This window comes from Tachyglossus aculeatus, chromosome 20 (genome assembly GCF_015852505.1).
Source record: "Tachyglossus aculeatus isolate mTacAcu1 chromosome 20, mTacAcu1.pri, whole genome shotgun sequence".
NCBI lineage: Eukaryota > Metazoa > Chordata > Mammalia > Monotremata > Tachyglossidae > Tachyglossus > Tachyglossus aculeatus.
This window is the reverse complement of record NC_052085.1, coordinates 3,100,578-3,118,288: the sequence shown is the minus strand read 5'-3', so window position 1 is coordinate 3,118,288 and position 17,711 is coordinate 3,100,578. Positions and strand designations below refer to the sequence as shown.

At 47.1% G+C, this 17,711-nt stretch overlaps 1 protein-coding gene across 1 annotated transcript in view; it reads left to right on the top strand.

Annotated features, from left to right (window-relative positions):
- The first annotated feature begins 2,622 nt into the window (after window positions 1-2,622).
- FLT1 (fms related receptor tyrosine kinase 1) overlaps window positions 2,623-17,711 on the top strand; it is a 123,099-nt gene continuing 108,010 nt past the window's right edge. Inside the window, exon 1 of the mRNA XM_038761775.1 lies at window positions 2,623-2,819. Within this exon, the coding sequence (XP_038617703.1) occupies window positions 2,756-2,819 (64 nt within the window). The 5' untranslated portion in view covers window positions 2,623-2,755. The remainder of the gene's footprint in view (window positions 2,820-17,711) is intronic.

Below are 17,711 nucleotides of genomic sequence, written 5' to 3'. Positions count from 1 at the left end.
TTCTCAGCTCCGACATATCACAGCTCTCCCTACCTTTAAATCCCTCCTAAAAATCCCACCTCCTCCAGTCAGCCTTCCTTAATTAACTTCCAAGTCACATCGACTTTAGGGAAGCAGCGGATCAGCCTCATAAGGATGATCGACTAGGGGAAGCAGCAAGGCCTAATGGGTAGAGCACGGGCCTAGAAGTGAGAAAGTCCTGGGTTCTAATTCTGGCTCTGTCCCTTTCATTCGGGACTGTCTCTATATGTTTCTAACTTGTACTTCCCAAGCGCTTAGTACAGTGCTCTGCACACAGTAAGCGCTCAATAAATAGGACTGATTGATTCATTCATTCATTCAATCGTATTTATTGAGCGCTTACTCAATAAAGACAGATAGAAGACAGATAACAAAACAAAACAGATACACAGGCATCAGTAGCATCAAAATAAATAGCACACTTGTCTGCTGTGTGACCTGGGGCTAGTCACTTGGCTACTCTGGGCCTCAGTGACCTCATCTGTAAAATGGGGATGAAGACCGTGAGCCCCATGTGGGACACAGAGACCATGTTCCACCCCATTTGCTTGCAGCCACCCCAGAGCTCAGTAATAATAATAATGGCATAAACGCAGGAGCATGGGCTTAGAAGTCAGAGGTCAATCAATCAATCAATCAATCAATCGTATTTATTGAGCGCTTCCTGTGTGCAGAGCACTGTACTAAGCACTTGGGAAGTACAAGCTGGCAACATATAGAGACAGTCCCTACCCAACAGTGGGCTTACAGTCTAAAAGGGGGAGACAGAGAACAAAACCAAACATACTAACAAAATAAAATAAATAGAATAGATATGTACAAGTAAAATAAATAAATAAATAGAGCAATAAATATGTACAAACATATATACATATATACAGGTGCTGTAGGGAAGGGAAGGAGGTAAGATGGGGGGGGATGCAGAGGGGGATGAGGGGGAGAGGAAGGAAGGGGCTCAGTCTGGGAAGGCCTTCTGGAGGAGGTGAGCTCTCAGTAGGGCCTTGAAGGGAGGAAGAGAGCTAGCTTGGCGGATGGGCAGAGGGATTGGGGGCATTCCAGGCCCGGGGGACGACGTGGGCCGGGGATCGATGGTGGGACAGGCGAGAACGAGGTACGGTGAGGAGATTAGCAGCAGAGGAGTGGAGGGTGCGGGCTGGGGTGAGGATTTGGCTCCATCGTGACCGTGGAGTATGTGTACGGAAGTTCCCCATACCAAGCTGTTAGTCTTGGCTGCTGGTCTCAGTCCAGTGCTCTGCACACAGTAAGCACTCAACAAATACGATTGATTGATTGATTGATTGATAGGGAACGTCTCTCGATGCTGCCAACTTGGGCTTCCCCAGCGCTCAGTCCAGTGCTCTGCACACAGTAAGCGCTCAACAAATACGATTGATTGATTGATTGATTGATAGGGACCGTCTCTCAATGCTGCCAACTTGGGCTTCCCCAGCGCTCAGTCCAGTGCTCTGCACACAGTAAGCGCTCAACTAATACGACTGATTGATTGATTGATAGGGACCGTCTCTCGATGCTGCCAACTTGGACTTCCCCAGCGCTCAGTCCAGTGCTCTGCACACAGTAAGAACTCAACAAATACGACTGATTGATTGATAGGGACCGTCTCTCGATGCTGCCAACTTGGACGTCCCCAGGGCTCAGTCCAGTGCTCTGCACACAGTAAGCACTCAACAAATACGATTGATTGATTGGGACCGTCTCTCAATGCTGCCAACCTGGACGTCCCCAGCGCTCAGTCTAGTGCTCTGCACACAGTTAGCGCTCAACAAATGCGATTGATTGATTGATTGATTGATAGGGACCATCTCTCGATGCTGCCAACCTGGACGTCCCCAGTGCTCAGTCTAGTGCTCTGCACACAGTTAGCGCTCAACAAATATGATTGATTGATTGGGACCGTCTCTCGATGCTGCCAACCTGGACGTCCCCAGTGCTCAGTCTAGTGCTCTGCACACAGTTAGCGCTCAACAAATACGATTGATTGATTGATTGATAGGGACCATCTCTCAATGCTGCCAACTTGGGCTTCCCCAGCGCTCAGTCCAGTGCTCTGCACACAGTAAGCGCCCAACAAATACGACTGGTTGATTGACTGATTGATAGGGACCGTCTCTCGATGCTGCCAACCTGGACATCCCCAGTGCTCAGTCCAGTCCTCTGCACACAGTAAGCGCCCAACAAATACGACTGGTTGATTGACTGATTGATAGGGACCGTCTCTCGATGCTGCCAACCTGGACGTCCCCAGCGCTCAGTCCAGCGCTCTGCACCCAGGAGGCGCTCAATAAATCCGATCGGATGAATGAATGAGCGAGCCCCGCTGCTTCGTAGGAGTCCCCACGTGGGAAGCGGGAGTTCGGCCGGGCCTGGGGGATGGGATAAAAGAGGGAGGGGATAAAAGAGGGAGGGGACGGGTGAGGGGGTGGGCATGAGGGTGTCCCCCCCCCGTGACGTCAGGGAAGGGGCGGGCCTGGAGGTGGGATTGGGGCAAGGTTATAAATGGGCCCCTCCGCCACCACGCCGCCCAAGTGATGCCCGAGGCCCACCCGGCGGTGGTGGCAGTGGCAGGCCGGCCCCCCCGCCCAGGACCGGTCGAGGGCAGTGCCCACCGTCGGGCGGCCCGGATTTCCCGGTGGATGGTGGCGGGTTTTCCGGGCGGGCCGGAGCAGCGCGGAGCCTCGCCCCGCGGGCCCGGGAGTGGTTAGCCGGCCGCACCATGCTCAGCTGGCCGCTCATCGGGGCCGTCCTGGGCCGCCTCCTGGCCTGCTGCCTTCTCACAGGTAAGGGCAGAGGGGCAGCGGGGGGGATCATTAACCAGCCATCCATGTGCTATGTGCTATGTGTCCAGAGCACTGGACTAAGCGCTTGGAAAGCTCCATCCGGCCGCAGAGACGGACGGTCATTCAGTCGTATTTAGTGAGCGCTCACTGTGTCCAGAACACTTGGCTAAGCGCTTGGAAGCTCCATTCGGCCGCAGAGACGGACGGTCATTCATTCAGTCGGATTTAGTGAGCGCTTACTATGTGCTGAGCACTGGACTAAGCGCTTGGAAAGCTCCATTCGGTAACAGAAACGGTCGTTCACTCAGTAGTATTTATTGAGCGCTTACTTGTGCAGAGCACTGGACTAAGCTCTTGGAAAGTTACATTCGGTAACAGCGACGGTCATTCACTTAGTCGTATTTATTGAGCGCTTACTTGTGCAGAGCACTGGACTAAGCGCTTGGAGAGTTACATTCGGTAACAGCGACGGTCATTCATTTAGTCGTAGTTATTGAGCGGTTACTGTGTGCTGAGCACTGGACTAAGCGCTTGGAAAGCTCCATTCGGCCGTAGAGACGGACGGTCATTCATTCAGTCGGATTTAGTGAGCGCTTACTATGTGCAGAGCACTGGACTAAGCGCTTGGAAAGCTCCATTCGGCCGCAGAGACGGACGGTCATTCATTCAGTCGGATTTAGTGAGCGCTTACTATGTGCTGAGCACTGGACTAAGCGCTTGGAAAGTCCATTCGGTCGCAGAGACGGACGGTCATTCATTCAGTCGTATTTAGTGAGCGCTTACTTTGTGCTTAGTGAGCGCTTACTGTGTGCTGAGCGCTGGACTAAGCGCTTGGAAAGCTCCATTCGGCAGCAGAGACGGACGGTCATTCAGTTGTATTTAATGAGCGCTTACTGTGTGCTGAGCACTGGACTAAGCGCTTGGAAAGTCTATTCGGCCGCAGAGACGGATGGTCATTCATTCAGTCGTATTTATTGAGCGCTTACTTGCGCAAAGCACTGGACTAAGCGCTTGGAAAGTTACATTCGGTAACAGAGACGGTCATTCATGCAGTCATATTTATTGAGCGCTTACTGTGTGCTGAGCACTGGACTAAGCGATTCGAAAGTTACATTCGGTAGTAGAGACGGTCATTCATTCAGTCGTATTTAGTGAGCGCTTACTTTGTGCTTAGTGAGCGCTTACTGTGTGCTGAGCACTGTACTAAGCGCTTGGAAGGTCCATTCGGCCGCAGAGACGGACGGTCATTCATTCAGTCGTATTTAGTGAGCGCTTAGTGAGCGCTTACTGTGTGCTGAGCACTGGACTAAGCGCTTGGAAAGCTCCATTCGGCCGCAGAGACGGACGGTCATTCATTCAGTCGTATTTATTGAGCGCTTACTGTGTGCGCAGAGCACTGGACTAACCGCTTGGAAAGCTCCATTCGGTAACAGAAACGGTCATTCATTCACTAGTATTTATTGAGCGCTTACTTGTGCAGAGCACTGGACTAAGCGCTTGGAAAGTTACATTCGGTAACAGAGACGGTCATTCATTCAGTCGTATTTATTGAGCGCTTACTGTGTGCTGAGCACTGGACTAAACGCTTGGAAAGTGACATTCGGTAACAGAAACGGTCATTTATTCAGTCGTATTTAGTGAGCGCTTACTGTGTGCTGAGCACTGGACTAAGCGCTTGGAAAGTGACATTCGGTAACAGAGACGGTCATTCATTCAGTCGTATTTATTGAGCGCTTACTGTGTGCTGAGCACTAGACTAAGCGCTTGGAAGGTCCATTCGGCCGCAGAGACGGACGGTCATTCATTCAGTCGTATTTAGTGAGCGTTTACTGTGTGCTGAGCACTGGACTAAACGCTTGGAAAGTGACATTCGGTAACAGAAACGGTCATTTATTCAGTCGTATTTAGTGAGCGCTTACTGTGTGCTGAGCACTGGACTGAGCGCTTGGAAAGTGACATTCGGTAACAGAGACGGTCATTCATTCAGTCGTATTTAGTGAGCGCTTACTATGTGCAGAGCACTGGACTAAGCGCTTGGAAAGTCCATTCGGCCGCAGAGACGGACGGTCATTCATTCAGTCGTATTTATTGAGCGCTTACTGTGTGCAGAGCACTGGACTAAGCGCTTGGAAAGCTCCATTCGGTAACAGAAACGGTCATTCACTCAGTAGTATTTATTGAGCGCTTACTTGTGCAGAGCACTGGACTAAGCGCTTGGAAAGTTACATTCGGTAACAGCGACGGTCATTCATTTAGTCGTATTTATTGAGCGCTTACTGTGTGCTGAGCACTGGACTAAGCGCTTTGAAAGCTCCATTCGGCCGCAGAGACGGACGGTCATTCATTCAGTCGTATTTAGTGAGCGCTTACTATGTGCAGAGCACTGGACTAAGCGCTTGGAAAGTCCATTCGGCAGTAGAGACGGACGGTCATTCATTCAGTCGTATTTAGTGAGCGCTTACTTTGTGCTGACCACTGGACTAAGCGCTTGGAAGGTCCATTCGGCCGCAGAGATGGACGGTCATTCATTCAGTCGTATTTAGTGAGCGCTTACTATGTGCAAAGCACTGGACTAAGCGCTTGGAAAGTGACATTCGGTAACAGAGACGGTCATTCATTCAGTCGTATTTAGTGAGCGCTTACTTGTGCAGAGGACTGGACTAAGCGCTTGGAAAGTACCATTCGGCAACACAGTCATTCATTCAGTCGTATTTAGTGAGCGCTTACTATGTGCAGAGCACTGGACTAAGCGCTTGGAAAGTGACATTCGGTAACAGAAATGGTCATTTATTCAGTTGTATTTAGTGAGCGCTTACTGTGTGCTGAGCACTGGACTAAGCGCTTGGAAAGTCCATTCGGTCGCAGAGACGGACGGTCATTCATTCAGTCGTATTTAGTGAGCGCTTACTGTGTGCTGAGCACTGGACTAAGCGCTTGGAAAGTGACATTCGGTAACAGAAATGGTCATTTATTCAGTTGTATTTAGTGAGCGCTTACTGTGTGCTGAGCACTGGACTAAGCGCTTGGAAAGTCCATTCGGTCGCAGAGACGGACGGTCATTCATTCAGTCGTATTTAGTGAGCGCTTACTGTGTGCTGAGCACTGGACTAAGCGCTTGGAAAGTTACATTCGGTAACAGAGACGGTCATTCATTCAGTCATATTTAGTGAGCGCTTACTGTGTGCTGAGCACTGGACTAAGCACTTGGAAGGTCTATTTGGCCGCAGAGACGGACGGTCATTCATTCAGTCGTATTTAGTGAGGGCTTACTTTGTGCTGAGCACTGGACTAAGCGCTTGGAAAGTTACATTCGGTAACAGAAACGGTCATTCATTCAGTCCTATTTAGTGAGCGCTTACTTGTGCAGAGCACTGGACTAAGCGCTTGGAAAGCTCCATTCGGCAGCAGAGACGGTCATTCATTCAGTCGTATTTATTGAGCACTTACTGTGTGCTGAGCACTGGACTAAGCGCTTGGAAGGTCCATTCGGCCGCAGAGACGGACGGTCATTCATTCAGTCGTATTTAGTGAGCGCTTACTTTGTGCTGAGCACTGGACTAAGCGCTTGGAAAGTTACATTCGGTAACAGAAACGGTCGTTCATTCAGTCGTATTTATTGAGCGCTTACTTGTGCAGAGCACTGGACTAAGCGCTTGGAAAGTTACATTCTGTAACAGAGATGGTCATTCATTCAGTCGTATTTATTGAGCGCTTACTGTGTGCAATCAATCAATCAATTGTATTTATTGAGCGCTTACTGTGCGCAGAGCACTGTACTAAGCGCTTGGGAAGTCCAAGTTGGCAACATGTAGAGACGGTCCCTACCCAACAGCGGGCTCTCAGTGTACAAGGGGGAGACAGAGAACAAAACCAAACACATTAACAAAATAAAATAAATAGAATGGGTATGTACAAGTAAAATAAATAAATATTTATAGTAATAAATATGTAATAATAGATAATAGATAATAATCTATAATAGATAATAATAATAGATAATAATAGTAGATAATAATAGTAGATAATAATAGTAGATAATAATAAATAGTATAGTAATAAATATGTGTGTAGAACACAGTGTGCAGAGCACTGGACTAAGCGCTTGGAAAGTTCCATTCGGCAGCAGAGACGGTCATTCATTCAGTAGTATTTATTGAGCGCTTACTGTGTGCAGAACACTGGACTAAGCGCTTGGAAAGTTATATTCGGTAACAGAGACGGTCATTTATTCAGTCGTATTTAGTGAATGCTTACTGTGTGCAGAGCACTGGACTAAGCGCTTGGAAAGTTCCATTCGGCAGCAGAGACGGTCATTCATTCAGTTGTATTTAGTGAGCGCTTACTGTGTGCTGAGCACTGGACTAAGCGCTTGGAAAGCTCCATTCGGCCGCGGAGACGGTCGGTCATTCATTCAGTCGTATTTATTGAGCGCTTACTGTGTGCTGAGCACTGGACTAAGCGCTTGGAAAGTTATATTCGGTAGCAGAGACGGTCATTCATTGTCAATCAAGCAATCGTATTTATTGAGCGCTTACTGTGTGCAGAGCACTGTACTAAGCGCTTGGGAAGTACAAGTTGGCAACATATAGAGACAGTCCCTACCCAACAGTGGGCTCACAGTCTAAAAGTCGTATTTATTGAGCGCTAACTGTGTGCAGAACACTGGACTAAGCGCTTGGAAAGTTACATTCGGTGACAGAAACGGTCATTCATTGTCGTATTTACTGAGCGCTTACTGTGTGCTGAGCACTGGACTAAGCGCTTGGAAAGCTCCATTCGTCCGCAGAGACGGTCGGTCATTCATTCAGTCGTATTTATTGAGCGCTTACTGTGTGCAGAGCACTGGACTAAGCGCTTGGAAAGTTACATTCGGTAATAGAGTCGGTCATTCATTCAATTGTATTTATTGAGTGCTTACTGTGTGCAGAGCACTGAACTAAGTGCTTGGAAAGTTCCATTCGGCAGCAGAGACGGTCATTCACTCAGTCGTATTTATTGAGCGCTTACTGTGTGCAGAACACTGGACTAAGCGCTTGGAAAGTACCATTTGGCAACACAGTCATTCATTCAATCGTTTTTATTGAGCGCCTACTGTGTGCAGAGCACTGAGCGTGGCTCAGTGGAAAGAGCACGGGTTTGGGAGCCAGAAGTCATGGGTTCTAATTCGGGTTCAGCCACTAATCAATCAATCAATCGTATTTATTGAGCGCTTACTGTGTGCAGAGCACTGTACTAAGCGCTTGGGAAGTACAAGCTGGCAACATATACAGACAGTCCCTACCCAACAGCCGGCTCATTTAACTTCTCCGTGCCTCAGTTCCCTCACCTGTAAAATGGGGATTAAGACTGTGAGCCCCACGTGGGACAACCTGATCATCTTGTATCCCCCCCCCCAGTGCTTAGAACAGTGCTTAGCACATAGTAAGCGCTTAACAAATACCATCATCATTATTATTGCTAAGGGTTAGGGAAGTACAAACCGGCAGCAGATAGAGACGGTCCCTACCCAACAACGGGCTCACAGTCTATTTATTTATTTATTTTACTTGTACATATCTATTCTATTTATTTTATTTTGTTAGTATGTTTGGTTTTGTTCTCTGTCTCCCCCTTTTAGACTGTGAGCCCACTGTTGGGCAGGGACTGTCTCTATATGTTGCCAATTTGTACTTCCCAAGCGCTTAGTACAGTGCTCTGCACACAGTGAGCGCTCAATAAGTACGATTGATGATGATGATTATAGTATTTGTTAAGCGTTTACTCTGTGCCAAGCACTGTTCTAAGCACCGGGGTAGGTACAGAATAAAAAGGTTGTCCCCAGTGGGGCTCACAGTCTTCATCCCCATTTTCCAGATGAGGGAACTGAGGCACAGAGAAGTTAAGCTACTTGCCCGAGGTCACACAGCAGAGCAGTGGCGGAGCCAGGATTAGAACCCAAGCCCGGGCTCCTAGCACTAGGCCAGTGACGCCAGGGCTGGGGCGAGGAATAATAATAAATAATAATAATTATGGTATTTGTTAAGCGCTTACTATGGACTCTTCAAAGCACTGGGTATTATTCCCTGTCCTACATGGGGCTTACCCTCTTAATCCTCATTGTACAATCGAGGGAACTGAGGCCTAGTGAACTGACTTAATAATAATAATTATGGTGCTCGTTAAGCGCTTACTACGTGCCAGGCACTGTTTTAAGCGCTGGGGTAAATATAAAGTAGTTTAGACGCAGTCCCTGTCCCACATAAGTCTCACCTTCTTAATCCTCATTTTACGGTTGAGGGAACTGAAGCCCAGAAAAGCAGCGTGGCTCAGTGGAAAGAGCCCGGGCTTTGGAGTCGGAGGTCATGGGTTCAAATCCGAGCTCCACCAATTGTCAGCTGTGTGACTTTGGGCAAGTCACTTCACTTCTCTGGGCCTCAGTTCCCTCATCTGTCAAATGGGGGTGAAGACTGTGAGCCCCCCCCCCCCCATGGGACAACCTGATCACCTTGTAACCTCCCCAGCGCTTAGAACAGTGCTTTGCACATAGTAAGCGCTTAATTAATGCCATCATTATTATTATTTAACAGTGCTTTGCACATAGTAAGCGCTTAATAAGTGCCATCATTATTTAACAGTGCTTTGCACATAGTAAGCGCTTAATAAAATTCCATTACTGTTATTATTTAATAATAATTAAGCGCTTAGTACAGTGCTTTGCACACAGTAAGCTCTCAATACGATTGAGTGAATAATAATTAGGGCGTTTGCTAAGTGCTTACTATGTGCCAGGCACTGTTCTAAGCGCTGGGGTAGATATAATAATAATAATAATAATAATAATAATAATAATGGCATTTATTAAGCGCTTACTATGTGCAAAGCACTGTTCTAAGCGCTGGGGAGGTTACAAGGTGATGTAATCAGGTTGTCCCGCGTGGGGCTCGCGGTCTTATTACCCATTTTACAGATGAGGGACTTGAGGCCCAGAAAAGTGAAATGACTTGCCCAGGGTCACCCAGCAGACAGGTGGCAGAGTCAGAATTAGAACCCATGACCTTCTGACTCCCAGTCCCGTGCTGTAGCCATTAAGCCGCGCTAACGAAGAGCCGGGGGTTAGGGGAAACAGCATGGTATAGTTCCTGGAAATCAGAAGGTCATGGGTTCTAATCCCTCTCCTTCACCTGTCTGCTGGGTGACTTTGGGCAAGTCACTTCACTTCTCTGTGCCTCAGTTCCCCCCTCTGTAAAATGGAGATTAAGAGTGTGAGCTCCCGGTGGGACAGGGACTGTGTCCGACCTGATTTGCTTGTATCCACCTAGCGCTTAGCACAGTGCCTGGCACATGGTAAGCGCTTCACAAATCCCGCAGTGATTATTTTTATTAATAATAATGGCATTTATTAAGCGCTTACAATGTGCCTGGCGCACGGTAAAGCGCTTCACAAATCCCACAGTGAATAATAATAATAATAATGCCATTTATTAAGCGCTTACAATGTGCAAAGCACTGTTCTAAGCGCTGGGGAGGCTACAAGGTGATCAGGTTGTCCCACGGGGCGGGGGCTCACAGTCAATCCCCACTTTACAGATGAGGTAACTGAGGCCCAGAGAAGTGACGTGATTTGCCCAAAGCCACACAGCTGACAAGCTTCTAGGCTGTGAGCCCACTGTTGGGTAGGGACCGTCTCTATGTGTTGCCAACTTGTACTTCCCAAGCGCTTAGTACAGTGCTCTGCACACAGTCAGCGCTCAATAAATACAACTGAATGAACGAAAAGTCCCAGGTGGGGCTCACAACAGTACAGTGCTTGGCCCATAGGAAGCGCTTAACAAATCCCGCGATTCATTCATTCATTCAATCGTATTTAGTGAGCGCTTACTGTGTGCAGAGCACTGTACTAAGCGCTTATTATCAAGTATGAGGAATTCTTGTAACTCTTCCCGGGATGGGGTCTGGAATCGGACCCCGGTTCGGCTGGCGGGTTTTCATTCTTGGCCGGTACATGTGCGATGAAAAGAGCTGGGCTTGTGATTTGGGCCGAGGGACCGCCTAATGGCTTGGGAGCCAGAGGACGTGGGTTCTAATCCTGACTCCGCCGCTTGCCTGCTGGGTGACCTTGGGTGAGTCATTTCACTTCTCTGTGCCTCAGTTACCTCACCTGTAAAAGGGGGATTAAAATTGTGAGCCCCACGTGGGGCACCCTGATTACCTTGTATCTACCCCAGCGCTTAGAACAGTGCTTGGCACATAGTAAGCGCTTAACAAGGATTATTATTATTATTATTATTATTAAATCCAAGTGTTACCCGTGGGTAAAGCGAGGGACCGCCTAGTGGAAGAGCCCGTGCTTGGGAATCAGAGGACATGGGTTCTAATCCTAACTCCTCCGCTTGCCTGCTGGGTGACCTTGGGCGAGTCATTTCACATCTCTGAGCCTCAGTTACCTCACCTGTAAAAGGGGGATTAAAACTGTGAGCCCCAAGTGGGACAGCCTGATTACCCTGTATCCACCCCAGCGCTTAGAAAAGTTCTTGGCGCATAGTAAGCTCTTAACAAGGACTATTTTATTATTATTATTATTATTTATTATTATTATTATTAAACCCAAGTGTTACCCATGGGCTGGGGGGAAAGGATTGCCCTCAGAAGAGACTCAGCCTAATTCGAGCCGCGTTGTGACTCTGAGATAGGCGCAATGAAACGAAGACATGGCAACTTTCGAGGAAACTATTTCTTGGAGACCGCGCTTGTGTTTGCGCGCCCCTCGCCCCGGTCAATCAATCAATCAGTCGTATTTATTGAGCGCTTACTGTGTGCAGAGCACTGTACTAAGCGCTTGGGAAGTCCAAGTTGGCAACATATAGAGACGGTCCCTACCCAACAGTGGGCTCACAGTCTAGAAAGTCGCCACCCCCTGCCCTCAGCCTGTCCCCTCTGGCCACTGGGGCCCGGTGGACACAGGTGGCCACTTCATTCTTTGTCTCCTTTCATTCATTCAGTCGCTTTTATTGAGCGCTTTCTGTGTGCAGTGCACTGCACTAAGCGTTTGGGAAGTACATAATCATTCAATCGTATTTATGGAGTGCTTACCGTGTGCAGAGCACTGTACTAAGCGCTTGGGAAGTACAAATTCATTCAGTCGTATTTATTGTGTGCTTACTGGGTGCAGAGCACGGTACTAAGCGCTCAGTACAGTGCTCTGCACCCAGTAAGCACTCAATAGATACAATTGAATGAATGAATGAATTCAATCATATTTATGGAGCGCTTACTGTGTGTAGAGCCCTGTACTAAGCGCTTGGGAAGAACAAATTCATTCAATCGTATTGTGTGCTTACTGGATGCAGAGCACTGTACTAAGTGCTTGGGAAGTACAAATTCATTCAATCGTATTTATTGAGTGCGTACTGGGTGCAGAACACTGTACTAAGCGCTTGGGAAGTACTAATTCATTCAATCGTATTTATTGAGTTGCCAACTTGTACTTCCCAAGCACTTAGTACAGTGCTCTGCACACAGTAAGCCCTAAATAAATACTCTTTCCACTGAGCCACCCTGCAGGGCTTTGAAGGGAGGAAAAGAGCTAATTTATTGGATATGTGGATCGGCAGCAGATAGAGACAGTCCCTCCCCAACAACAGGTTCATAATAATAATAATGGCATTTATTAAGCGCTTACTATGTGCAAAGCACTGTTCTAAGCACTGGTTAGTCTAGAAGGGGGAATCTCCTATTCAGTGATGTTTGTTAAACTGCTTCTAAGAGTCAGACCCTCTTCTACCTGTATACATATATATATATATGTATGTACATATTTATTACTCTATTTATTTTACTTGTACATATCTATTCTATTTATTTTATTTTGTCAGTATGTTTGGTTTTGTTCTCTGTCTCCCCGTTTTAGACTGTGAGCCCACTGTTGGGTAGGGACTGTCTCTATATGTTGCCAACTTGTACTTCCCAAGCGCTTAGTACAGTGCTGTGCACACAGTAAGTGCTCAATAAATACGATTGATTGATTGATTCTAAGTGTTGGGGCAGACGCAAGTGACTTCTGTTGGACTCATCCCGGTCCTTGAGGCCAGGAGTTGTGATTCTTTGTGCTGGCCTCGAGATTCCACCTCTTCCCCTGTCTCAGGTGGGACAATCTGATTCCCCAAGGGAATCAGCTGGCTTCACTTGCTGGAGATAGTTAAATGAAACTGGATCGAGTATGCGAAACATTAAATGTTCTTTTATCCTGTCCTCCTTTAGTGCAGAGCAGGACCCAAAGCAGTATTTTTTTTTTTAATGGTATTTATTAAGAGCTTACTATGTGCAAAGCACTATTTTTGGGGAACTTTAGTGTGCGGAGCACTGTACTGAACGCTTGGGAGTGTACACAAAGAGGTAGTGCTTTGCACATAGTAAGCGCTTAACCTACCATCATTATTATTAGTAGATGGGATAATTGTTCTTATAATTTATTGTGTGCACAGCACTGTACTGAGAGCTTGGGAATACAGTAGAATCACCATCTCCGTCCTCAAGGAATTTAGTCTGCTGTACTGTTTGAAGGGTTTGAAGGAGAGCTGGTTCATTCATTCATTCATTCCCCCCATCTTACCTCCTTCCCTTCCCTCCAGCACCTGTATATATGTATATATGTTTGTACATATTTATTACTCTATTTATTTTACCTGTACATATCTATTTTATTCATTTTATTTTGTTAGTATGTTTGGTTTTGTTCTCTGTCTCCCCCTTTTAGACTGTGAGCCCACTGTTGGGTAGGGACTGTCTCTATATGTTGCCAACTTGTACTTCCCAAGCGCTTAGTACAGTGCTCTGCACACGGTAAGCGCTCAATAAATACGATTGAATGATTGATTGAAGAGAAGACTTCCCCTCAGGCTTGATTTTTTTTGGGTACATCTTGTGTTTGTGTGTATGTGTGTGTGCACACGAACTCTTGCTGGGTCTCCGCCTGGGGAGCCCCCAAATCTTCAATATATACCCCCCCCCCCCCACCTTTCCCCGGGAGGATTAGATGAGAGAGGGAACCAGGATCGCTTTTTGTGGTGGATGTTTCAATGGAGGGCCATGGCTTTCATTTCTACATGATGTGTCCAAGAACTGGGAAATTACTGCTCAGCTCAGTGGACCAGGGGCAGGAAAGGGGCACTGGGGGAGGACTGTGCCCAATTCAATTTGCTTTTACCCACCCCAGCGCTTAGTACAGTGCCTGGACAGACTGAGACTGAACCCCCTCCTTCCTCTCCACCTCCTCCCCTTCTCCATCCCCCCCCCCACCCCGCCTTACTTTCTTCCCTTCCCCGCAGCACCTGTATATATGTATATATGTTTGTATGTATTTATTACTCTTTGTACATATTCTATTTATTTTGTTTCGTTAGTATGTTTGGTTTTGTTCTCTGTCTCCCCCTTCTAGACTGTGAGCCCACTGTTGGGTAGGGACCGTCTCTATATGTTGCCAACTTGTACTTCCCAAGGGCTTAGTACAGTGCTCTGCACACAGTAAGTGCTCAATAAATACTATTGAATGAATGAATATATGTTTGTACATATTTATTACTCTATTTTACTTGTACATATTTATTCTATTTATTGTATTTTGTTAATATGTTTTGTCTTGTTCCCTGTCTCCCCCTTCTAGACTGTGAGCCCGCTGTTGGGTAGGGACCGTCTCTATATGTTGTCAACTTGTACTTCCCAAGGGCTTAGTACAGTGCTCTGCACACAGTAAGCGCTCAATAAATATGATTGAATGAATGAATGGACGTAGTAAGTGCTTAGCAAATGCCACAGTTATTATTATTCCGTGCTTAGTACAGTGCCTGGCACACAGTAAGCGCTTAACGAATGCCAGAACTGAACCGACGGCGCGATATGCCCCTGCCCCTCCAGGGCAGTTGTTGGCACTCCTCGCTTGTGGGTGATTTGGAATCTGCCAGGACGCTTGTGGGTGACTTGGGATCTGTCAGGATGCCGGATTTCACCCCAGGCTCCGGGGGGCAGAAGGAAATCAGAGGAAATCAGAGGGGAAGCGAGGGGGATGGAAGAAGGAGTTGAAGAGAGGGCTAGGCCTCAGCTCCTGAGGCTGGCGGGGCGGACGGGGAGGGGGGCTCACTGAGGAAATGGTTTCTTTGAGTTTGCCGGAGATAGTGGCCGCATTTCCTACCTCTCGGCCTGGGAGCAGGAAGTGGGGGTCCAGCAGGAATGTTGGGGGCCCTTCTTGCCACCGCCGGCCTCTCCGCTGGCCCTGTGGGAACTTCTCTCAGCTTCATGGTCTGAGGAAATCCGTTGCCTCCGTAGCTTTTACCTTGGAACCAAAATCCTGCATTTTGGCACAGGCCATGGGGTGGGGGTGGGGGTTACTTCAAGGAAGTAAAGGATGATGAATCAATCAATCAGTGGTACTGACTGGACATTTAGTATGTGCAGAACTCTGCACTGAGTGCTTGTGTGGCTACTAATTTGACCAGGAGGCCTTCCCAGACTGAGCCCCCTCCTTCCTCTCCCCCCTCCTCCCCCTCCCCAACCCCCTGCCTTACCTCCTTCCCCTCCCCACAGCACCTGTGTGTGTATATATATATATATGTTTGTACATATCTATTACTCCACTTTACTTGTACATATTTATTCTATTTATTTTATTTTGTTAATATGTTTTGTTTTGTTGTCTGTCTCCCCTTTCTAGACTGTGAGCCCGCTGTTGGGTAGGGACCGTCTCTATATGATGCCAACTTGTACTTCCCAAGCGCTTAGTACGGTGCTCTGCACACAATAAGTGCTCAATAAATATTGAATGAATGAATGAATCTCTGCCCTTAATGAGGTGAGACTTTCTCTCTTCTATCTCCCTCCCCTCTCTCCCCTAACCCAGCACCACTGCCAGATTTCTGGAGAGGAAGGGTCCTTTCTAGGTGGGAAGAAAGGATACAGCTCATGAGCCATCAAAAACTAGAGCCTCTTGCTCCCCGTTACCTGGGGCTGGAACACCACTGCCTCCAAAGCCTCAGAAGTTTTGTCCAAGTTTTGCGCTGATGAAGAAGAAAAATAGAAAAATAAGTTCAGTTTTTCTTGCTCCTCTCCTCCCACATAGCACTTATCTTAATGCTCCGCGATTATGCTCAATCCCTACGAAGGAGTGTGTTTCCGTTGTTGGCTGCCATTCAGCGGCATATGACCGCTTACTGTGTGCAGAGCGCTGTAGTAAGTGCTTGGGAGAGGACAATACAACAATAAATGGGCGCATTCCCTGCACACAATGAGCTTACAGTCTAGAGAGGGAGACAGACATTAATATAAATAAATAAGTGACAGATCTGAACATGAATGCTGTGAGGCTGGGGAGGGAATGAATAAAGGGAGTAAGTCAGGGTGATGCAGAAGGGAGTGGGAGAAGGGAAAAGGAGGGTTTAGTCAGGGAGGGCTTTTTGGAGGTGATAATAATAATAATAATGATGGCATTTATTAAGCGCTTACTACATGCAAAGCACTGTTCTAAATGCTGGGTGATGTGCTTTCATTGCACATGTGCAGTGGCAGCAGTGAAGATAAAGCCCCAATGGACATGGAGTGTGTCTGCCCCAGGGGGAGGCATGGGGTGTTTTAAAAATAATAATAATAATAGTTATTATTATTATTATGGAATTTGTTAAGCACTTACTATGTGCCAGGGACTGCACTAAGCACTGGGGTGGATACAAGCAAATCAGGTTGGATGTAGTCCCTGTCCCACCTGGGGCTCACAGTCTCAATCCCCAATTTACAGATGAGGTAACTGAGGCACAGAGAAGTGAAGCGACTTGCCCAAGATTCATTCATTCATTCAATCGTATTTATTGAGCGCTTACTGTGTGCAGAGCACTGTACTAAGTGCTTGGGAAGTACAAGTTGGCAACATATAGAGACAGTCCCTACCCAACAGCGGGCTCACAGTCTAGAAGGGGGAGACAGACAACAAAACAAAACATATTAACAAAATAAAATAAATATGTACAAATAAAATAAATAGAGTAATAAATACATACAAACATATATACAGGTGCTGTGGGGAGGGGAAGGAGGAAAGGCAGGGGGAGGAATACAACAATAAACGGACACATTCCCTGCACACAATGAGCTTACAGTATAGAGTGGGAGACAGACATTAATATAAATAAATAAGTGACAGATATGGACATGAATGCCAAGATCACACAGCAGACAAGTGGTGGAGCCAGGATTAGAACCCATGACCCCCGAGGCCCATGGTCTATCCACTATGCTATGCTGCTTCTGCTGCTTTTCCTTCCAGACAAGGGGTGTGTCCGTATTTCTTCATTCAATTTTATTTATTGAGTGTTTACTGTCTTTAGCGCTTGGGAGAGTACACACAACAAGGCGTGTGTCTATTCCAAGGCCCCCGGCTGCCAGGAGGTGCAGGATCAGAAGGGTGGGACTCGTGGATGGGAGATTTCCAAGCTGGGAGTTGCAGGAGGGGTCCCTTCATAGGAACTCGGCTCTGGGAATATGACTGCTAGACCCCAAAAACGGGGTTTGAAAGGCTTCTAGGCTGTCAGCTCGTTGTGGGCAGGAGATATGTCTACCAACTCTTTGGTATTGCACTCTCCCAAGTGCTTAGTACAGCGCTCTGCATACGGTATGGGCTCGATAAATACGATTGAAGATGATAAAAGACAAAACACTTTTAGCCGAGAAGAACAATAATAATAATAATTATGGTATTTGTTAAGCACTGTACTACCCACATCTGTAAAATGGGGTAGAAGAAGACTTTGAGCCCCCGTGGGACAACCTGATCACCTTGTTACCTCCCCAGCGCTTAGAACAGCGCTTTACATACTGTAAGCGCTTAATAAATGCTATCATTATTATTATTATTATACAAGCCCATCTGGTTGG